The 21,863-nt window shown below is 40.8% G+C and overlaps 1 protein-coding gene across 21 annotated transcripts in view; it reads right to left on the reverse strand.

Annotated features, from left to right (window-relative positions):
• epb41l3b (erythrocyte membrane protein band 4.1-like 3b) overlaps window positions 1–21,863 on the reverse strand; it is a 123,117-nt gene that overhangs the window by 20,188 nt on the left and 81,066 nt on the right. For 9 of the 21 annotated variants that reach the window (XM_061978889.1, XM_061978887.2, XM_061978883.2 and 6 more), the window contains 10 exons: window positions 19,998–20,173; window positions 17,988–18,172; window positions 17,049–17,633; window positions 8,526–8,579; window positions 8,280–8,315; window positions 6,096–6,266; window positions 5,642–5,698; window positions 4,865–5,440; window positions 4,165–4,203; window positions 81–149 (listed from right to left, as the gene is read on the reverse strand). In XM_061978889.1, coding sequence (XP_061834873.1) covers window positions 81–149; window positions 4,165–4,203; window positions 4,865–5,440; window positions 5,642–5,698; window positions 6,096–6,266; window positions 8,280–8,315; window positions 8,526–8,579; window positions 17,049–17,633; window positions 17,988–18,172; window positions 19,998–20,173 — 1,948 coding nt within the window. The remainder of the gene's footprint in view (window positions 1–80; window positions 150–4,164; window positions 4,204–4,864; window positions 5,441–5,641; window positions 5,699–6,095; window positions 6,267–8,279; window positions 8,316–8,525; window positions 8,580–17,048; window positions 17,634–17,987; window positions 18,173–19,997; window positions 20,174–21,863) is intronic. The other 12 variants (XM_061978881.2, XM_061978899.2, XM_061978891.2 and 9 more) reach the window with 11 other exon arrangements.

Raw genomic sequence — 21,863 nt, forward strand, 5'->3', positions numbered from 1 at the left:
TGTACTCCGTTGAAAAACCGCGGCACACACAGCTTCCTGTCTACAGCTGACGCGCAGTGCACTCTGGCTTGGATACTCACCACACAATCTGCTGGCGCCGCGTCTGTCTCTAAGGCAACAACCGCCTTCTGCTCTGGCCCCACTGATGTCTGTGAAAAAAGAAGAATGGTGACAACATGCGGTTACTAGCATCGCAACAAGAATGCTGTATTGCACAAAAAATACAAGAATCCGTAAACGAGGGAAAAAGTTGTAACTAGATCAAGATAAAAACATGTTACGAAAATAACTTTTTATTTTATTTTATGATACAGCATAAGCTGATAGTTTAGGAACAAAAAGTGGTATTTTTTTTTTTTTTTTAAATAAAGAAAAGGTGTAATGCTCCAAAAATAAAATTATTATATTACCATAAAATGTTCTGCCAACATGCCAACTTCACTGGTTTTGTAAAAACAGATACCTCTATTTTCCTGTTTTGAGTATGTTCTTTGTGGAGCTCTCCATGAAACAGTCACCCTGCTGATGTGGGTTGCAATTGAATCGTTTCTAACAACCAACATGATAGTCTCAATTTGAAAAAAATTTGCAGCAAAAAAAAATAGCTCCAAATGTTTCTATACAATGCCCTAAAAATGAGTGAAAACAGACACTTTTTTTTTTCCCCAGAGGAATGCTTTTTCCATCACTGTAATGAATTAATTCCATCCAAACAAACACCTTTTTGGGGTGATCCCTGGACATTGACCATTGCATCACAAGACAACAACAGCAAAGAAAACACACGCTGAGAATAGTGGCTTCAAATATATCCTGTATGTTATTGTGGAGGGAGATGTGGCCAGCGCTGCCTTCAGGAGCAAAGGTCAACGCCTCTGTCCATGGTGCTGAGGACAAAGCACCATCAGACGGGGGCGTGGCAATGCTGACGGCGAGACACAGCTGGCAGGTGATTAGATTTCACAGGTGGTACGTGTTAATCTAATCATCTGTTGTCTTTAACAGTAAGCGGCCGGGAGCAGGAGGGGAAGAGGACTGAAAAGTCACGTTCTGCTGGAGAAAATAATTTGATAATATCTATGTACATTAAAACTTTGTTCAACTTCGCACGCCTGGCTCTTGTGAAGTGTATGTCAGTGGTACCGCTAGGAAGCGACCTCTACAGTTATGTACACAGGTAATAAACTGAACTTTTCCCATTGACCTTTCTTGCTCACGGACTGCTCAGATTTACCAGGACAAGGTCTCTTTGTGGGCAGTGTGCGAGGGCACCACACTCTCACTGATTTCATCAAACTTACTCATTATTGATGATTTAATTTAGTCATGATCACGGCAAAACAGACACAAAGCGAGTAAACATGAGTGCTGAAGTTAAAGTTAAAGTACCAATGATTGTCACACACACACTAGATGTGGTGAATTTTGTCCTCTGCATTTGACCCATCACCTTGATAACACCCTGGGAGGTGAGGGGAGCAGTGGGCAGCAGCGATGAGCGCCCGGGAATCATTTCGGTGATTTAACCGCCAATTCCAACCCTTGATGCTGAGTGCCAAGCAGGGAGGTAATGGCTCCCATTTTTATAGTCTTTAGTATGACTCGGCCGGAGTTTGAACTCACAACCTACCGATCTCAGGGCGGACACTCTAATCCCTAGGCCACTGAGTAAGTTGGATGACGTCTTAAAATGTGGATGCACTGATGAACTGCACAATGGATTGTCTGTTTGTGCCACAAAGGGAGCAAGGCTCTAGTCGCTTGCTGAAGTAAAACGGAATATTCAACAGGGAAATGCGAAAGATAAGTCGCTTTCGCAAAAAATTAGATTTTACCCCCGGTAGAGAATTGTGTTAACCATAGCTCAAAACTGGGAATTTTTTATGAAGAACTAGAAAAGCACTTGGAAAGCGTGGACCTCCGCAGGCATTATCTCCCAATAGTAAAAAAAAACCTGAATCCAGACGGTTGCCCAGATCAACCCCAAAAAGTAATCACTTGTTTCTCATCAGATTTCTGAAATTTCCTGAAAGTTGAATCAACATCCGCCCATAACTTTTTGAGCCATCTATAGCGGAATGGAAGAAAGCTGGAGCCGCTGAGATACATACACAGAAGTTGAGGCTCATAATGTAAACAGTAATGTGGTAAAAATGATCTGGATCCCCAAAAACCTAATCAGTTTTTCCTCATCCCATGTTGGATATTTCCCAAAAATGTCATCAAAATCCACCCATACATTTTTACTGTATATAAGCAGTAGAAAATGATTGGATGGATGTTGCTAGCTACCGTATTTTTCGGCCTATAAGTCGCAGTTTTTTTTCATAGTTTGGCCGTGGGTGCGACTTATACTCAGGAGCGACTCATGTGTGCAATTATTAACACATTACCGTAAAATATCAAATAATATTATTTAGCTCATTCACGTAAGGGACTAGACCAGGGGTCGGCAACCCGCGGCTCCGGAGCCGCATGCGGCTCTTTGATCACTCTGATGTGGCTCAGCAGCTTACTTGCTGAACCCCCCAATTTTCCCGTGAGACTAACCGGATTTCAGTGCCTCTCGCAGAAAACTCCCGGGATTAATATTCACCTATTTTCACCCTTACAGCTATATTAAGGGCGTGCCATGATGGTACAACATTTGGCGCCCTCTACAATCTGTATTAACAGCGTGCCAGCCGAACACTAGTTATACAAAATACATTTTCTGCTTGCACACGTACACGACAGCAAGGCATACTTGGTCAACAGCCACACAAGTTACACTGACGGTGACCATATAAAACAACTTTAACACTCTTACTAATAATGCCACACTTTGAACCAAAACCAAACAAGAATGACAAAACACATTTCGGGAGGACATCTGCACCTTAATACAACATAAACACAACAGAACAAACACCCAGAATCCCATGCAGCCCTGACTCTTCCGGCTACATTATACACCCCTGCTAACACCAAACCCCGCCCCCACCCCAAGCCTACTCCCTCACACATCAACCCCCCCTTCCCCCCCCTCTCTGTGCGTCGGTTGAGATGGGCGGGGTTTGGTAGCGGGGGTGTATAATGTATCCCGGAAGAGTTAGGGCTGCATGGGATTCTGGGTATTTGTCCTGTTGTGTTTATGTTGTGTTACTGTGCAGATGTTCTCCCGAAATGTGTTTGTCATTCTTGTTTGGTGTGGGTTCACAGTGTGGCGCATTATTAGTAAGAGTGTTAAAAAAAATTTTATACCGCCACCGTCAGTGTAAACTGTGTGGTTGTTGACCAAGTATGCTTGCTGTCACCTACATGAACAAGCGGAAGCCTCATACAACGTGTGGCTGATCAGGCACGCTGGTTGTAGTGAGCGCTATATGCTGTACCATCACGGTACGCATGACGCTGACAAGCGCTATTCATTTGAAACCCGTGTGTCGCACCAGCTTAAAAATGACATACAAGGGTGTAGGCGGCGTGTCTGAGACCCCTGGATAATACATAGCACAAAGCAAAAAAAAACTTTTGTATGCAGTGTTATTTCATTAAAAAATTTCAAAAAATTTTGCGGCTCCCATTGTTTTCTATAATTTGTGAAACTGGTCAAAATGGCTCTTTGACTGATAAAGGTTGCCGACCCCTGGACTAGACGTATAAGATTTCATGGGATTTAGCGATTAGGAGTGACAGATTGTTTGGTAAACGTATAGCATGTTCTATATATAGTTATTTGAATGACTCTTACCATAATATGTTACGTTAACATACCAGGCACGTTCTCAGTTGGTTATTTATGCCTCATATAACGTACACTTATTCAGCCTGTTGTTCACTATTCTTTATTTATTTTAAATTGCCTTTCAAATGTCTATTCTTGGTGTTGGCTTTTATCAAATACATTTCCCCCCAAAAATGCGACTTATACTCCAGTGCGACTTATATGTTTTTTTCCTTCTTTATTATGCATTTTCGGCCGGTGCGACTTATACTCCGCAGCGACTTATACTCCGAAAAATACGGTCTCCTGGCGAAGGCAAAACATGAGTGTGCCCCAACTTGCCAACAAAAGCAACACAGCATGATGCACTTCCACCCATCACCTGATGCAGGCAAGATGCATTTTATGTAAACTATCACAGGCACTAAACATTCAAAAGTCAGCTTGTGTGTGGTCACCTTTTGGGAAGTGAAAGAGGAAACCCATCCATGAGTTGACTGGCAAGAACAGGGGACGTAGAATAACAAGAAAGGAAGAGGGGAAGAAAGGAAGACACGACAGTCAGAAAAGACAAACAAGTAAACAGCAACAGGAGAGAGGATGTGGATTCTTAATATGGATTGTATGGAATACCCTTTCTTATAAATGTGTCATCAATAAATGACTCTTTCCAAGTATCATGTCTGCAGGTAGAGCCATACAATGTGTTTTATAGGTAGAGGGAGGAGAATGGTTGGAAAAAGCCGCAGCAGTGGCGGCGGGCCAGGTTCCGCCATCAAGTCACTGCTTTCAGGGAGCAGATAGCGGACCCGAGAGAATGGTGCAGCCCGGAAGAAAGCGTGACAACAAACAAGAGTCCTACTTGGTCTTGCTGCCGGCTTGTTGCCTTATCAGCTGTGGAAGCAGGTGATAAGTGAGGCAAGTCCAGGCGCTTCAACCCAAGCAAACATGTTGTATCAAAAGGAAGCAAACAGAAAACGGCAGCTTGTGTAAGGGCAAAACGGTGGGTGTTAAGGGACTGTTAGCCATGCACAGCTCTGGATGAAACTCTTATTAATAATATTATGATTATTCTAAGTCTTGTTTGGCTGTTGCTGGTGGGAAGACGGCAAATGAAGGGAAGCTGTATGGAGTTGCTTTTAGTTTTCATACAGTTACCACAGCTAAGGGTGTTGTCTCTGGGAGTGTAATCTGAGCCACATTGGTCTCGGACTGCTCCTGGACAGCATCCACTTTGTGGCGAGGCTCCTCAATGGTCTTCATCTCCTCCGACAAAACGCTGAAGACCTCAGACTCCTCCGCCTTCACCACCTCCGACACCCAGGATGCCATGGCTTTCTTAGGCGAGCCGGCGGCTTTAATCTGAGACATGTCTTCCATCACCGCCTCGATCTCCTTGACAGAGGTACTTCGGGCTTTAATGACCGCTTGGAGATGTTCTTTGTCTTCTTCTCTGTCCTCTGCCTCCTTTAAGATGATAAGCATTCCTCTCTTGTCTATGATGGCTTGGGACACTTCCTCCCTGACGGACCCCGGGCTTAACTTTGCCAGGGACTTCTCGGAAAACTCCTCCTGAGAGTCAGGGGTTTTCTTCTGCGCCTGCCTGGGGGTCCCGTCCTCGAAAACATCATCGTCCATTGCAGTGGACGGGCTAATTGCTTGTAGCTCGTGGACAGGGGCTCCATCAGTTAGGACGTTAATATCTGCGGCGCAATTCAGCAGATTTCCTGCCGCCTGGGGAGACACTTGGCTTATTGGAAAATGAATTCTTTAAGTTAATAAAGTAATCTACTTGACGTGATATGACATAACCATGCAGCTGCTGAGGCTGAGAGGCAAAGTCATGTTTAGAGCCAAAGAGGAGAGACAGAGGCAGCTCTGCAGTGCAATAAGACACCGCACACAAACATGGGAAAAATGTGGAGAATTGTTTACCTCAGTAGCTTTCGCTTCCTCCTTTTTCTCATCTCCGACAGGCATCTTATCTTCATTCTGCAGAAGGAAGAAAACAAAAGGTAATAGAGAGAAACTCATTTATAGAAGAAGCAAATGCGGAACCCAAAGTTTGGTCATTAAAGCCTCGTGTCACTGATGCAAGTCTAGAAATAGTGCTGTGTTTATCCTCAGATTTTGTTGCAACATGAACTCAATAAAAACCCCAAACATCTAGCGTCATAATGTTCACAGCTGCAAGACTCCTTGCCGTTTATGTGCACACTAATTCAATATGGCACAATTCCACCGTCAAGGTGTACAGCAAGTTAGGCATGGACTATACTGCTTCAGCCTTACTGAGATAATTACTGTGCTCCATTTTATTACACCACCGTTACTCATGAGAACACTGCTTGTTCATGTCACGCTTTAAAAAAACACGATGTGCGCTTACGTCCTGCAGGTTCAGAGGCTCTATCATGGGCGCCTCACAAGCCGGGGACGAGGAGAGCCTCCTCTCCCATTCCGTAAGGCCGGGAACAGCACCGTCTGTCTCCAGGAAGGACCGCTTGAGCTCGCTGATGTTGGTCTGGTGCTTGACCATCTCTGTAGGGGGCTCAGTGTCCTACAGTGGCCCGGTAAGCCATGATAAGAAGTAAGTGAGGCTGCAGGAAGCACGAAGGGGAGCGACTGCCATGCTTCATGTATGTAATGTCATCTTTTTAAAAACTAAAAAAAATAACCAAATCAAAACATGGGTGCAAAATGCCAGTTAAATGGTTTGGAGTCAAAATGGAGCCTAATTGTTGGGAAACAAGTCTAACAAATAGAGTGGAACAAGCAATTTCTTCCAGGACGTTGAATGTGATTAATCAGATTCAATATCAAACATTTTAATACACTATTAGTCTTAACTTATCTCAACTTCACACATCATGCTTTGTTAACATGAACTATTATGCAAGAGTAAAAAGTTAAGTCGGGTCCCATGCTGCAATGATGGACATGTAGCGTTTTAGGAAGGGGGACTAAGATGGTTCAACTTAACGCAACATTCTTTTAATCACTCTTAATTGTTGTACAATTGTAACTTTTTTTTACACCACGTAAAGTTAAACTGTTTGGTACTTCAACAAAATTCTTAACAGTCAAACAAGTGTAAAAAGAAGAAAATAGCTGTCAAAACTTAAGATGAGACTATAAGATGCTTGTGAGGGAAGTCTCTTTAGGTTAAAATTAAACATAGCATAACATCAACTTTTTCTATTTATTGTTGTCGAAATGCAGTACTTTCACGTTAACCACTTTAAACCCAGATTCCGATCTAACAAAGGTCTTAACTCATTCTCTTTCTATGCCACATCAATATGGAATGCACTCCCAACAGGTGTAAAAGAAAGGGCATCTCTATCCTCCTTCAAAATCGCACTAAAAGAACACCTCCAGGCAACTTCAACCCTTAACTAACCCCTTCCAAATCCCCGGATTGTAAATAATCAAATGTAGATACTTATTCTCATGCTTTTTGGTCTCTCTCTCTATGTCCACTACTTGCTGTACATAGCCTACCAAGTCAGTCCTACACTGTTTCAATGTCCATTTCTCTGATGATGCAATTGTTGATGACTGAAGTGCTGATATCAACCAAACCTAACCCCCCCCTCCACATCCCGGATTGTAAATAATGTAAATAATTCAATGTATATACTCTGATGATTATCTTGTGTGATGACTGTATTATGATGAGAGTATATATCTGTATCATGACTCAATTTAAGTGGACCCCGACTTAAACAAGTTGAAAAACTTATTGGGGTGTTACCATTTAGTGGTCAATTGTACGGAATATGTATTGTACTGTGCAATCTACTAATAAAAGCTTCAATCAATCAATCAATTCAACCTAGCCCTAATTCGTACTGAGAATTCAGTACAGAGGCGTGTGCATCTTCACTAGGAATTCCTTCCTGTTCTATGGTCACAACCATCATGTTAAAATTGTCATACAAACAAATTGTATGTCTGAGCATTCCGCTGTTCAGTCGCAATGGTCCAATGTTCTCATGCAGTATCTCATACCTGCTACACTCCCAAATCCCGTTAGCGTTATGATTAAGTTTCTGCGGTTTTGTGTCTGAATAAATTGAGCGCTAGCATTTGGAACTTGAGACGCTCATATCCACGCAGGAAACCCAAGACACAGCACACAACAACGCCAAGTCAGTAATGTTAGGATTAATTGTACCGCAACTCCTCATGCCCATTGTACCCTTTTTTTTTTTTACCAACCTCCAGCATCAGATTACTGTGCTTGACAAAAACGTTATCCCCTTTTACTCCATTTATGAAACGATACTGCAAAGGAGGAGACACACAGGATTCATAGCATCAGGCTCTGGGAGCTTCTGCATGGCTGTGATTTACGATGCAAACACATAAATGACAAGTGGCCACATGAGAAAGCTGCAACAGGAAAGTCATTTTCCCAAACAAGAGCACATGACAAGACAACTGGACTGGTCAGAAGAATGCAAATGGACTGGTCAGAAGAATGCAAAATAAAATCAGGCAAAGGCGTTGACCCTGAAGGGTGACGGGATGGCAGCAAGCAGTAAGCTAATTAAGGCAGGCAGCGTACCTGAGTGCGCATCTCAGAGTCATCATCTGCGTCCGACTGATAACAAGTAAGGATGTTGTGAGACAATCAGAGGGAGGTGAGGAGGAAGTAGCAAATGCAGTGAAAATTTGAGTATTGTGTGTAGAAAAAGGGTGGTGGAGAAGAAAATCAAGTGTTTTCAGTGAGAAACTGGAAGCATTTAAAAGATGCTTGATGTGTCACATGCACATAATCAATACACTAAGCAAATGCGTCCAACACACAAACCTCAGTGGCGGTCATATCTCCGTCCAGGGCAAAGTCAGTTTGTTCGCTGTCGGTCTGCTTTGTCAAACCCAGCGAAAGCATTCCGAGCGGCAAGAAGATAAGCAAACAAACCTGACATTGTAAAGATGTTTGGAATAATAACGTAGATCACTACTTAAGTCTTCATAAGCCCAGATGGAAACAAATGGAATTGGATAGGTTGTTATTGATCAGCTGCACACTGTCAAGACCAGGAATGTCCAAAAGTGCCGCTCGCCTGCAGCTTGTTTTTGAATTGCCCGTGGGATGTTCTAAAAATTAACATGGCCCACATCCAAACATTTAGAATAAAAAACTTAAACGTTAAACTGTTGGAAGTTACAATAAATCTCACGAAAGAGGTGGTCCTCGTGCTATGACGTTTTAATGCCCAAAAAAGTATCAATACTGTACAAAAAGAAAAAGACGACTAGATAAATGCAGGCAATAGAATAACATGGCAGACTTTTCTGATGGCAGTATGTCAAAGAAAAGAAAAGTGAAATTACAAATGGTAAAATGCTCATAACGTGGACCAATATCGAGCAACATTAGCTGCATGCCTGGTCAAGCCGCTTAAATCCTGTGACTATCATTAAGGATAACGATCTTTAAATTTGGTTCCGTTTTGTAATATTTATTTTTTGCCAGTCGAAACGCTCCGAAGTGCTTCAAATCTTGATATTTTCGCATCAGATTTGGGCAATATCAGGAGGTAGTCCGGATCCGTTTGGAATACGATCTGTTAAAATGTGACTGAAGTCTAAACGGCAATGCGAACGGTTTGCAATTTTTACACATACATTATTTGTGTGCGCAGGAAAAGATGCGGAACTGCCAGCGGAAGCGGGTACATCATCACAACATCCAGTTTTAGCAGCACTGTTTCAGCGTCAAAATTATTTGTCCTTTGCCAAATTTTCAGTGCATCACTAGTCAATAGTTGGCAAATAATAGGCTATATGTAATATATATATATATATATATATATATATAAATATATATACTTGAATTATACATATATAAATAGCTATTGTGTAAGGACTGTAAGTACGCTGTGGCATATTTAATATGATGTTTATATTTAAGTTTTTTACGTAAGTGAGTTGAAAAATAACGCTTAACATAGATACACACTAAGGTCTGTGTCTCCTCTACTTAACAACCATAAAATATTCGAACCCTCCTTAATATATTACACTATTATATGTATCCATCCGGCCTTTTAAAAATTTTTTTTTGTAGTAGTAGCGACTTATTTTTTCATTTACCGAATCCGGTCAACTTCTCTTGTTTTCACTTAATCGAACTGCACACACAAGTGACGTCGAGGCCACATTGGGACCTGTGCGCTTTTATACTGGAGTCTGATAAAGATCACATTTAACTTACAGTACCGTATTTTTCGGACTATAAGTCGCAGTTTTTTTTCATAGTTTGGATTATTAACACATTACCGTAAAATATCAAATAATATTATTTAGCTCATTCACGTAAGAGACTAGACGTATAAGATTTCATGGGATTTAGCGATTAGGAGTGACAGATTGTTTGGTAAACGTATAGCATGTTCTATATAATAATAATAATAATAATAATAATAACAACTGGGATTTATATAGCACTTTTCTAAGTACCCAAAGTCGCTTTACATGTAGAACCCATCAATCATTCACACCTGGTGGTGGTAAGCTACTTTCATAGCCACAGCTGCCCTGGGGTAGACTGACGGAAGCGTGGCTGCAATTTGCGCCAACGGCCCCTCCGACCACCACCTATCATTCAATTCACCGGTGTGAGTGGCACCGGGGGCAAAGGGTGAAGTGTCCCGCCCAAGGACACAACGGCAGCGATTTTTGGATAGTAAGAGGTGGGGAGCGAACCTGCAACCCTCAGGTTTCTGTCACATTGTTGCTCTACCCACTACGCCATGCCGCCCCAATACTATATGTTATAGTTATTTGAATGACTCTTACCATAATATGTTACGTTAACATACCAGGCACGTTCTCAGTTAGTTATTTATGCCTCATATAACGTACACTTATTCAGCCTGTTGTTCACTATTCTTTATTTATTTTAAATTGCCTTTCAAATGTCTATTCTTGGTGTCGGCTTTTATCAAATACATTTCCCCCAAAAATGCGACTTATACTCCAGTGCGACTTATATATGTTTTTTTCCTTCTTTATTATGTATTTTCGGCCGGTGCGACTTTTCCTCCGAAAAATACGGTACTTATTAAACAGTCAGCTGGAAAAAAAATAAATCTGATTTCGAAAAAAAGCAGATTTGGTCCACTTTGGCCTGCAGTGTACTGTAAACATAGTCCACGTGAAAGGGTCTTCTCCAATGAAATGGATAGAGATTGCGGTCTCATTATTGAGACTTCCTCTTCTCAATAAACCTGTCTCTCCTCACAGTGCGCCAGACAGCCACATGGATAAAAACGCTGTCGTTATGTACTCTCTTTAATAATGATTTCCTTTAATTATTGTATTAAATATTACTACAAATACTACTGTATTTTTTCGTCCTTCATGTATTCTGTGTACAGTGCAAGTAACATAAAGTAGATGTTTATTATATATAAGTTCTGATCTAAAGCTTGTCAGTAGACCGAGGACCTCTCGTACTAAAAGCCATGATAAAAATGTGCTTTGTCACCTACAAAGCAAAGCTGAGTTTTTTGGCTTCAGCGTATCTAATGAACAAAAAGGTGAAGAATATAAAAAGTTTGGACACTCCTGGTCAAGACGAACACTCCGAAGAAGGTTTGCAAAACACGAATATTAAAAAAGAAAGAAAGAAAGAAAAGAACAAATGAAAATATAGCAAGTGTAACAAACTCAGAGGAAGTTGAAAACCATCAGTCAGTTCATTTTGGGGTAAGTTATACATGAATGCAAATTTGTAACCTGACTTTCAGGCCCTCTCCCCTCCTCTCCATGCATATTTGACACTGGGGGGCAATACTGATGCGTCTCTGCATTACATCACACAGATAATCAGAATCAAGTTTATTGGCAAACTATATTTAACACAAAAGGAATTTGACTTGGTAGACTGTGCTCTCTTTGTTCAATGCAAGAAACAAAGCAAAACGCACACATAATATCCATCCAATATTTGCTCATCTTGTCAGTCCGCTTGTGACAGATGTGGAGGGATTTTTTTATTTATTCATTCTTTTATCCTAATGCGTGCGGTCGAATGCGAGGTCTTGCAATGCAGAGAGCTGGAGTAAATAAATGGACGCTTACATGCAGTCTACAGAATGGAGTGGCATGGATGGAATCAATGACGCAGAGACGGGTTAGGCACAAAGCTGTGTTTTAAATGGGATTTAGCAGGGGGATTAGCAACTAAAGATAGGAGACTTAAATTCTTCATGATCTGTGGAAAAATATCTCCCACTTAAATATTGGCGCAGTGACTTGTTTTTGTTCTACACTGCCCTGTTAGGGTGACATTATCACCATTCGTAAATAAATTGTAAAATAAGTATGGTGAAACCTCAGAAGTCGAACACTCGTAAGTGGTACAAGTTGAAAAATGACTCAAAAGTCAAATATAGCATCAAAACATCGAGAGCAATAAATCACACGAGATTTGGGATTATGTTGTCAAGAGTTGGGCGGTTCAGCATAATACTACTGAGTCATACTTCAACTGAAAAGGAGGACATTAAAATAAAAAAACGGGCTTAATTAATGAAAACAGTTGAAATAATGATACCACTATTATTACTACCAATAATGATTTTCCACCTTTAAACACAATTTAGGCACTTTTTCCTCAAACTATGCAACATATCTTCAGTGGATTCTTTGTTTTTGTTTATTTTGAACATGGAAACAAGATTACATAATAATAGAATCACAAATTAAGAGTTTCACTTTTCAAAATGTCCAAAAAGAAGTAGAAAGAATGATATCTTATTTAATCCTACCCCTTTTACATTTCACAACTATTACTAATACTGTCTTTCACTTTCTGTATTCAATCTGTAATAAAAATATATTCATACATTCATTCACATGAATAAAAAGTTATCAAGGAGTTATAGGCCACATAAACGCAGGGCATAAATAGATGGATGGTTGCATATACTGAAATTATTATTTAAGTTCAAGAATATTATTTTTGTTTGGATTGCTTTAACATTTTTTGCAAAATACTTACTTTAAAAAAAAATGTTTTAATGAATTTATTAATCAAAACAATACACAACAATACCATAATAATTCAATCCAATTGCAAAACCAAACCCGACCCAGCAATAAACATAGCAATTGATAGTGAGACAAAAATGAATATTATCTACAGCAGCATCAATATTAGTAATAATTTCAACATAGCAGTGATTAAAGATCCTTCATTGATAGTATCATTCCAAACATTAATAAAAAAAAAAAATTAAAAAAAAAAAGAACAATAGTGTCACAGTGGCTTACACTTGCATCGCATCTCATAAACTTGACAACACATTGTGTCCAATATTTTCCACAAAGATATAATAAGTCAAATTTTGGTTAATTTAATAGTTAAAACAAATTTAAATAATAGATCCCATATTCCAATATATGACTCAATATCATCTGAACTAAATGCATTTTTTTCTACTGATATCATCTCCATAGCTTGTGTGTACCAGTCAGTATGAGTTGTACTATCAACATCTATCCATTTTTTTTAATATTACCCTTTTCGTTATTATGCATATTGAAAGAAATGCATTTTTACTCTTTGATGACACGTTGCTAAATTGATGAAAATCCCCAAGAATACAAGTTTGCATCATTGGGATGTTTATATTAAGAAATGTGATTGCTTCTTTTGTTGTTTTCAACCTTAACTCTTTTATTCTCTGACATTCCCACAATAAATGAACAAGAGCTCCCTCAGCTGCCCGACACTTCATACATAACTTGCTATCTACTACACCAATTTTAAACAGCTGAGAAGATGTAAAATACAATCTATTCAATATCTTAAATCGAGTCAGCTTATCTTTAATGTTTCTAAAGGGCTTATTGGCATTTTCCCAAATATCATTCCATGATACGTCTCTTTCATCTAAAATGTTTAAAGGGGAACATTATCACAATTTCAGAAGGGTTAAAACCATTAAAAATCAGTTCCCAGTGGCTTATTATATTTTTCGAAGTTTTTTTCAAAATTTTACCCATCACGCAATATCCCTAAAAAAAGCTTCAAAGTGCCTGGTTTTAACCATCGTTATATACACCCGTCCATTTTCCTGTGACGTAACATAGTGAAGCCAACACAAACAAACATGGCGGAAAGAACAGCAAGCTATAGCGACATTAGCTCGGATTCAGACTCGGATTTCAGCGGCTTAAGCGATTCAACAGGTTACGCATGTATTGAAACGGATGGTTGTAGTGTGGAGGCAGGTAGCGAAAACGAAATTGAAGAAGAAACTGAAGCTATTGAGCCATATCGGTTTGAACCGTATGCAAGCGAAACCGACGAAAACGACACGACAGCCAGCGACACGGGAGAAAGCGAGGACGAATTCGGCGATCGCCTTCTAACCAACGATTGGTATGTGTTTGTTTGGCATTAAAGGAAACTAACAACTATGAACTAGGTTTACAGCATATGAAATACATTTGGCAACAACATGCACTTTGAGAGTGCAGACAGCCCAATTTTCATCAATTAATATATTCTGTAGACATACCCTCATCCGCGCTCTTTTCCTGAAAGCTGATCTGTCCAGTTTTGGAGTTGATGTCAGCAGGCCAGGGAAGCTAGGGTCGATATTCTTCTCTTGATCATCTTCGGTGGCATAAGGGACGGTGTGAGCCAAGACATCCAGGGGGTTTAGCTCGCTCGTCTGCGGGAACAAACTGCCGCCATTGCTTACCGTGCTACCGAGGTCCTTTGTCCCTGAATTGCTCACACACTCCGGCAGATTCAATGGGGGTCTGGCGGCAGATTTCTTTGACTTTATCGTTGGAAATGCATCTGCTTTGAGTGTCGCAGGATATCCACACATTCTTGCCATCTCTGTCGTAGCATAGCTTTCGTCGGTAAAGTGTGCGGAACAAACGTCCAATTTCTTGCCACTTTCACATCTTTGGGCCACTGGTGCAACTTGAATCCGTCCCTGTTCGTGTTGTTACACCCTCCGACGAGGCATGATGTCTCCAAGGTACGGAAAACAGTCAAAAAAAACGGAAAATAACAGAGCTGATTTGACTCGGTGTTTGAGAAAATGGCGGATTGCTTCCCGATGTGACGTCACGTTGTGACGTCATTGCTCCGAGAGCGAATATTAGAAAGGCATTTAATTCGCCAAAATTCACCCATTTAGAGTTCGGAAATCGGTTAAAAAATATATGGTCTTTTTTCTGCAACATCAAGGTATATATTGACGCTTACATAGGTCTGGTGATAATGTTCCCCTTTAAGTCCATCATCCATTTCCGAACACATGCATCATTTGCATTTCTAGTGTGGTGTTCATTTATTATTCCATAAAATAGTTTAATTAATTTCTTAAATGTATCTTGATTAAAAAGTGCATCTTCCAGTTCATGGTTATTTAAAGACATACATTTATTTACAGCATGTTTTAAAGAGATAACATTTAAAAAATGATTTCTGGGTACATTATATTGATCAACTAAATCATTGAACGGTTTAAAAGAGTTTTTATTAATAATATGATGAGGTTTAGTAGTACCTCTGTCTTTCCATGTTGTCTATTTAAAGGGGAACATTATCACCAGACCTATGTAAGCGTCAACCTTGATGTTGCAGAAAAAAGACCATATATTTTTTTAACCGATTTCCGAACTCTAAATAGGTGAATTTTGGCGAATTAAATATTCGCTCTCGGAGCGATGACGTCACAACGTGACGTCACATCGGAAAGCAATCCACCATTTTCTCAAACACCGGGTCAAAACAGCTCTGTTATTTTCCGTTTTTTTCGACTGTTTTCCGTACCTTAGAGACATCATGCCTCGTCGGTGTGTTGTCGGAGGGTGTAACAACCCGAACTGGGACGGATTCAAGTTGCACCAGTGGCCCAAAGATGCGAAAGTGGCAAGAAATTGGACGTTTGTTCCGCACACTTTACCGACGAAAGCTATGCTACGACAGAGATGGCAAGAATGTGTGGATATCCTGCGACACTCAAAGCAGATGCATTTCCAACGATAAAATCAAAGAAATCTGCCGCTAGACCCCCATTGAATCTGCCGGACTGTGTGAGAAATTCAGGGACAAAGAACCTCGCTAGCACAGCAAGCAATGGCGGCAGTTTGTTCCCGCAGACGAGCGAGCTAAACCCCCCTGGATGTCTTGGCTCACACCGTCCCAAGATGATCAAGAGAAGAATATTGACTCTAGTTTCCCTGGCCTGCTGACATGAGGGTATGTCTGCAGAATATATTAATTGATGAAAATTGGGCTGTCTGCACTCTCAAAGTGCATGTTGTTGCCAAATGTATTTCATATGCTGTAAACCTAGTTCATAGTTGTTAGTTTCCTTTAATGCCAAACAAACACTTACCAATCGTTGGTTAGAAGGCGATCGCCGAATTCGTCCTCCCTTTCTCCCGTGTCGCTGGCTGTCGTGTCGTTTTCGTCGGTTTCGCTTGCATACGGTTCAAACTGATATGGCTCAATAGCTTCAGTTTCTTCTTCAATTTTGTTTTTGCTACCTGCCTCCACACTACAACCATCCGTTTCAATACATTCGTAATCTGTTGAATCGCTTAAACCGCTGAAATCCGAGTCTGAATCCGAGCTAATGTCGCTATAGCTTGCTGTTCTTTCCGCCATGTTTGTTTGTGTTGGCTTCACTATGTGACGCCACAGGAAAATGGACGGGTGGTTAAAATCAGGCACTTTGAAGCTTTTTTTAGGGATGGGTAAAATTTTGAAAAAAACTTCGAAAAATGTAATAAGCCACTGGGAACTGATTTTTAATGGTTTTAACAATTCTGAAATTGTGATAATGTTCCCCTTTAACCAAATTTTTATTAATTATGATATTAGGATTGTACCAAAGCGGTTGATTTACTTACTTTTGATTTTTCAATATTGGTGGAAAAAGTTTGAACACCCCTGCATTAGTTAAGAGGAATATTGTTTTAAAATTAGAACAATTTGGCATTCAACCAGCACCACAGTAAGGATTGTGTTCGACTATGGGGTTCCACTGTAGTACAAAATCTAGCAGAGTGCGTCTAACCCTCTCATTAAGGCGGGTTTGAAGACAAGCCAGTCAAACAAACAGTGAGACCTTGCATCTCTTGTGATGAGGATGCGGTCTACGTAATGAAGAGTGTGAGGTTCTGAAAGTAGGACAGACACTGGGACAAGAGTCGCTAGGTCGGCTCTGTACTGGCAAGACAGCAGAGCTTGATTGAGGACATGTAAAGGGTTGAACTGTTAAAGCCAGAGAGGCGATTGGAACACACAGGCACACATACCCACACACACACCCACGCACACACACACCTCCTCGTCCTCTGAACTGTCATGGTCATGGTAGCCCTGGGCTATGCAGGTGGTCAAGGAGGCTGCCTTGGGCTCCAGGTAGCAGAGGCACAGCGCCAGGGGGAAAGAGAGAGTGAGAGCGTAGGGGACAGAGAAGGAGGTGGACAGCAGGAAGAAGAAGATGAAGAGGAAACAGGGGATGAGCGAAGGCGATTTAATGGGTATGAAGTGCTGCGCGCACTCCGGGAGGAAGCGCATCTCCGACAGATCGGGGAAGCTGATGTAGCCGTCCTCGTCTAGGATGGATGACAAGTCGGGTAGGTGCAGGGAGAAGGAGAATAGAGTGCCGCCAACTGCCTTGCCCTGCTCCAGCCGCTGTTTGCGGGCTGACAGCAGCAGCGCCCGCTCCTCCAGCAAAGCCGTTTTGCGCTCCGAGCGGGCCTGCTGGCGCCGGTGGCCGGCATTGTTCTTTTCTGGGCTAACCGATGAGGCCCGTTTGCGCGTGTTCTCCCTGCGTCGCCGGCGTACTTTAGTTGACGACACAGGAGATGAAGGGAGTGAGAGCTCAGAGGCGAGGGGGCTGGTAGTGAACAAACAGGGGGTGCGCTGATGGAGGGATGGGAGAATGTGTGTGTGTGTGTGTGTGTAAGTGGAGCCATGGTAAAGGAGGGCAGCACACATGAGCACACATGAGTATAAAGTGTTGGGTTAAAAAGAAGGACAAGGGGGAAAAAAAGCAATTTAGTAAAGCACAAAGAAGATGAAAAGCAAAATCTCCTGCAGTGGGTCAGGCTAAAAGCAAGTGAGATATTTCATTCAGCCACTAGAAAATCTTATAAAGAAACAACCAAAAATGTTAAAAGTTAGTCACAGGAGCTTGACAGTCAAATAAAAAATTACCTAAACACACCTCTGAAAGGTATCTAATGGCATTGAGCCTGCTGCCGAGTGGCAGTTTACCTTGGTTTCCTGTCTGAGTGTCACCGTGGCAGCAGTGTCTGTCGTCTCCTTGGCATCCAAGCAGGCATCCTCCTGCTCGGCCTTCTCTTCTTCTGCCTTCTTTTCTGTGGTCACTGTGGTAATAATGTCTCCCCTGGCTCCATCACTGTCCTTCATGAGAGTCTCGTGATTCTCCGTTATGGGAGCTGGAAGACGCCAGGACATAGAGATAAACTGGAGTCAGTGTACATTTGTGGACACTTTAGCAGCACTGTGGCTTTGTTTGTTGTCTAGTTGTACAAACCCCGTTTCCATATGAGTTGGGAAATTGTGTTGGATGTAAATATAAACGGAATACAATGATTTGCAAATCCTTTTCAACCCATATTCAGTTGAATATGCTACAAAGACAACATATTTGATGTTTAAACTGATACTTTTCTTTTTTTTTGCAAATAATCATTAACTTTAGAATTTGATGCCAGCAACACGTGACAAAGAAGTTGGGAAAGGTGGCAATAAATACTGATAAAGTTGAGGAATGCTCATCAAACACTTATTTGGAACATCCCACAGGTGTGCAGGCTAATTAGGAACAGGTGGTTGCCATGATTGGGTATAAAAGTAGATTCCATGAAATGCTCAGTCATTCACAAACAAGGATGGGGCGAGGGTCACCACTTTGTCAACAAATGCGTGAGCAAATTGTTGAACTGTTTAAGAAAAACCTTTCTCAACCAGCTATTGCAAGGAATTTAGGGATTTCACCATCTACGGTCCGTAATATCATCAAAGGGTTCAGAGAATCTGGAGAAATCACTGCACGTAAGCAGCTAAGCCCGTGACCTTCGATCCCTCAGGCTGTACTGCATCAACAAGCAACATCAGTGTGTAAAGGATATCACCACATGGGCTCAGGAACACTTCAGAAACCCACTGTCAGTAACTACAGTTGGTCGCTACATCTGTAAGTGCAAGTTAAAACTCTCCTATGCAAGGCGAAAACCGTTTATCAACAACACACAGAAACGCCGTCGGCTTCGCTGGGCCTGAGCTCATCTAAGATGGACTGATACAAAGTGGAAAAGCGTTCTGTGGTCTGACGAGTCCACATTTCAAATTGTTTTTGGAAACTGTGGACGTCGCGTCCTCTGGACCAAAGAGGAAAAGAACCATCCGGATTGTTATAGGCGCAAAGTTGAAAAGCCAGCATCTGTGATGGTATGGGGTGTATTAGTGCCCAAGACATGGGTAACTTACACATCTGTGAAGGCGCCATTAATGCTGAAAGGTACATACAGGTTTTGGAGCAACATATGTTGCCATCCAAGCAACGTTACCATTGACGCCCCTTCTTATTTCAGCAAGACAATGCCAAGCCACGTGTTACATCAACGTGGCTTCATAGTAAAAGAGTGCGGGTACTAGACTGGCCTGCCTGTAGTCCAGACCTGTCTCCCATTGAAAATGAGTGGCGCATTATGAAGCCTAAAATACCACAACAGAGACCCCCGGACTGTTGAACAACTTAAGCTGTACATCAAGCAAGAATGGGAAAGAATTCCACCTGAGAAGCTTAAAAAATGTGTCTCCTCAGTTCCCAAACGTTTACTGAGTGTTGTTAAAAGGAAAGGCCATGTAACACGGTGGTGAACATGCCCTTTCCCAACTACTTTGACACGTGTTGCAGCCATGAAATTCTAAGTTAATTATTATTTGCAAAAAAAAAATAAAGTTTATGAGTTTGAACATCAAATATGTTGTCTTTGTAGTGCATTCAATTGAATATGGGTTGAAAAGAACTTGCAAATCATTGTATTCTGTTTATATTTACATCCAACACAATTTACCAACTAATATGGAAACGGGGTTTGTAATTGTGAGGATGTAGCTACTATGGGATTGTGACCATTTTAGGCTGAAGTCGAACGTTCATCTTTTTTTTAACTAAATTGGAACAAAAACAAATCTACACCACCTAGCGTAATGGCTAGAATGACACACACACACACACACACAGGTCAGCCTCACCTCCGTCCAAGCTGCGAGACATGGTGTAACGCTTACTGGCCGAGCGTTCGAAGAGGGGGGCAGGTCTAATGATCAGCGAGCTGGCCCGGCGAGTTTGAGCCTGCGTCCTGCCGCTGTAGCGGAACTTGGAGCCCAGGCTGAGGAACTTCTTTGGGGGTGCCTCGGGGGACACGAGCCTGTTACAGGTTACACACATGCATTCATGTTCAATAAAAGCAGAACTAAGGCTGAGAGCATTTTTAAAACACATTTGGATTTACAACCATTCACAATTTTGATAATTACTTATTCTGTCACATCTGTGAGGAACATCGAGTTGGGATTTCTCTCTATGGCATCATTCAAGTCCTCAACTGCTATGGTATCTGGTATACTTTCTTCCAAATTTGATCCAATTTCTATGAAGTAAATATTAAAGCTCTTAACACCTTTGTCCATCTTGTCATTTTTTTGCGATTCCATCTGAGAATTATTGAGGGTAATCTTTCTTAGCACAATTTTAGTGATGCTATTGAGGATGCTCTATTTTGCTCTCATGTTGTTTTTGTTCCTGTCCAATACATGCCGTGTCTTTTTTATAGTTCATAGCATGCTAGTTATCTTGGTTTTTTTTTATATGTTTTTACTTATTTTCTGCCTCTCTGTGTTATACATTTTCTATATTATGTATTTTTCTTGTTACAAACATTTTTCAATCCCTTTGTCATCCATGGTTGATTGGTTTTCTAACTAAGTTGTTTCCATAGACAATGTCTGTCATAAGGTATCATGAAAGTGTGTAAAAATGTACCATACGCATCATCTGTATAATTTTTACTATACACACACCATCCCAAATTTGCTTTTCTAGATCATGTTCCTCTTCCGGAAGTTTCCATCATAGATTGTGAAAACTGGTAGAGCACATGATCACAGATGTCAGTTATTAGCAGACTATTTGTAGTACCATTAAAAAAACCATTAGTATAGACATTATCAATAAGCGTGGCACAGTGTCCTGTGATCCTGCTTGGCCTTGTGATTTTGGGATACAAACTCATGCTTTATGTTGTATTTATTGATGGTATTTGTTGTGGCTTGTGCAGTCCTTTGAGACACTTGTGATTTAGGGCTATATAAATAAACATTGATTGATTGATTGATTGATTTTGCGTATCCTGGTTTAAGAGGTCAATGTGGAAGTCCCCAAATAAGAAAAGGACTTTGACTGATTTGAGTAAAAATTGCCTTGATCAAGTTCTCAACATTGAAATACTTGACTTAGTTGTTTTATATATACACAGGTGATCAATACATTTTTGCTTTGTTCGTGACACATTTCCATGGTTACACAAACAAATAAATTATCAAAACCACATGACAATTTTTTTTACCACTTTGTAGTTTGGGTTCTTCATAACATACACAGCTACTTGTCCTCCATTCTTGTTGGTTTTGTTGATTAGATTTAGTTCAAATTCTTCCAGATCAAAAGATATTCTTTTTTTAGCATCAATCCATTTTTCTGAGATAGTGATCATTTTGACGGGTTTGTTAAATTGTTCCATAAAATGCTTCATGTGGTTGTAGTTTGCATACAAGATTCTACTGTTGTAATGAATAATTGACAGTTTGTTGTCAAATTTAATTTAATTGTGCTATTATAATTAAACATTGCCTGTACAGTTAATAAAGGTTTTATTATGACGACAGTTTGAGAATTCCCTTTTCAATATTTTTTAGGACCGACATGTCCAAACTTCTTCCACCAAGGGTCCAATACTGAACTAGAAAAGCATGCCCTGCTCTACCTCCCAATAGTAAAGAATGCATGACTCCCAAATGTATGATCGGGTCGGGGAACTTTATTTAGCAGGTAAATCTACT

This window comes from Nerophis lumbriciformis, linkage group LG19 (assembly GCF_033978685.3).
Source record: "Nerophis lumbriciformis linkage group LG19, RoL_Nlum_v2.1, whole genome shotgun sequence".
Lineage (NCBI taxonomy): Eukaryota > Metazoa > Chordata > Actinopteri > Syngnathiformes > Syngnathidae > Nerophis > Nerophis lumbriciformis.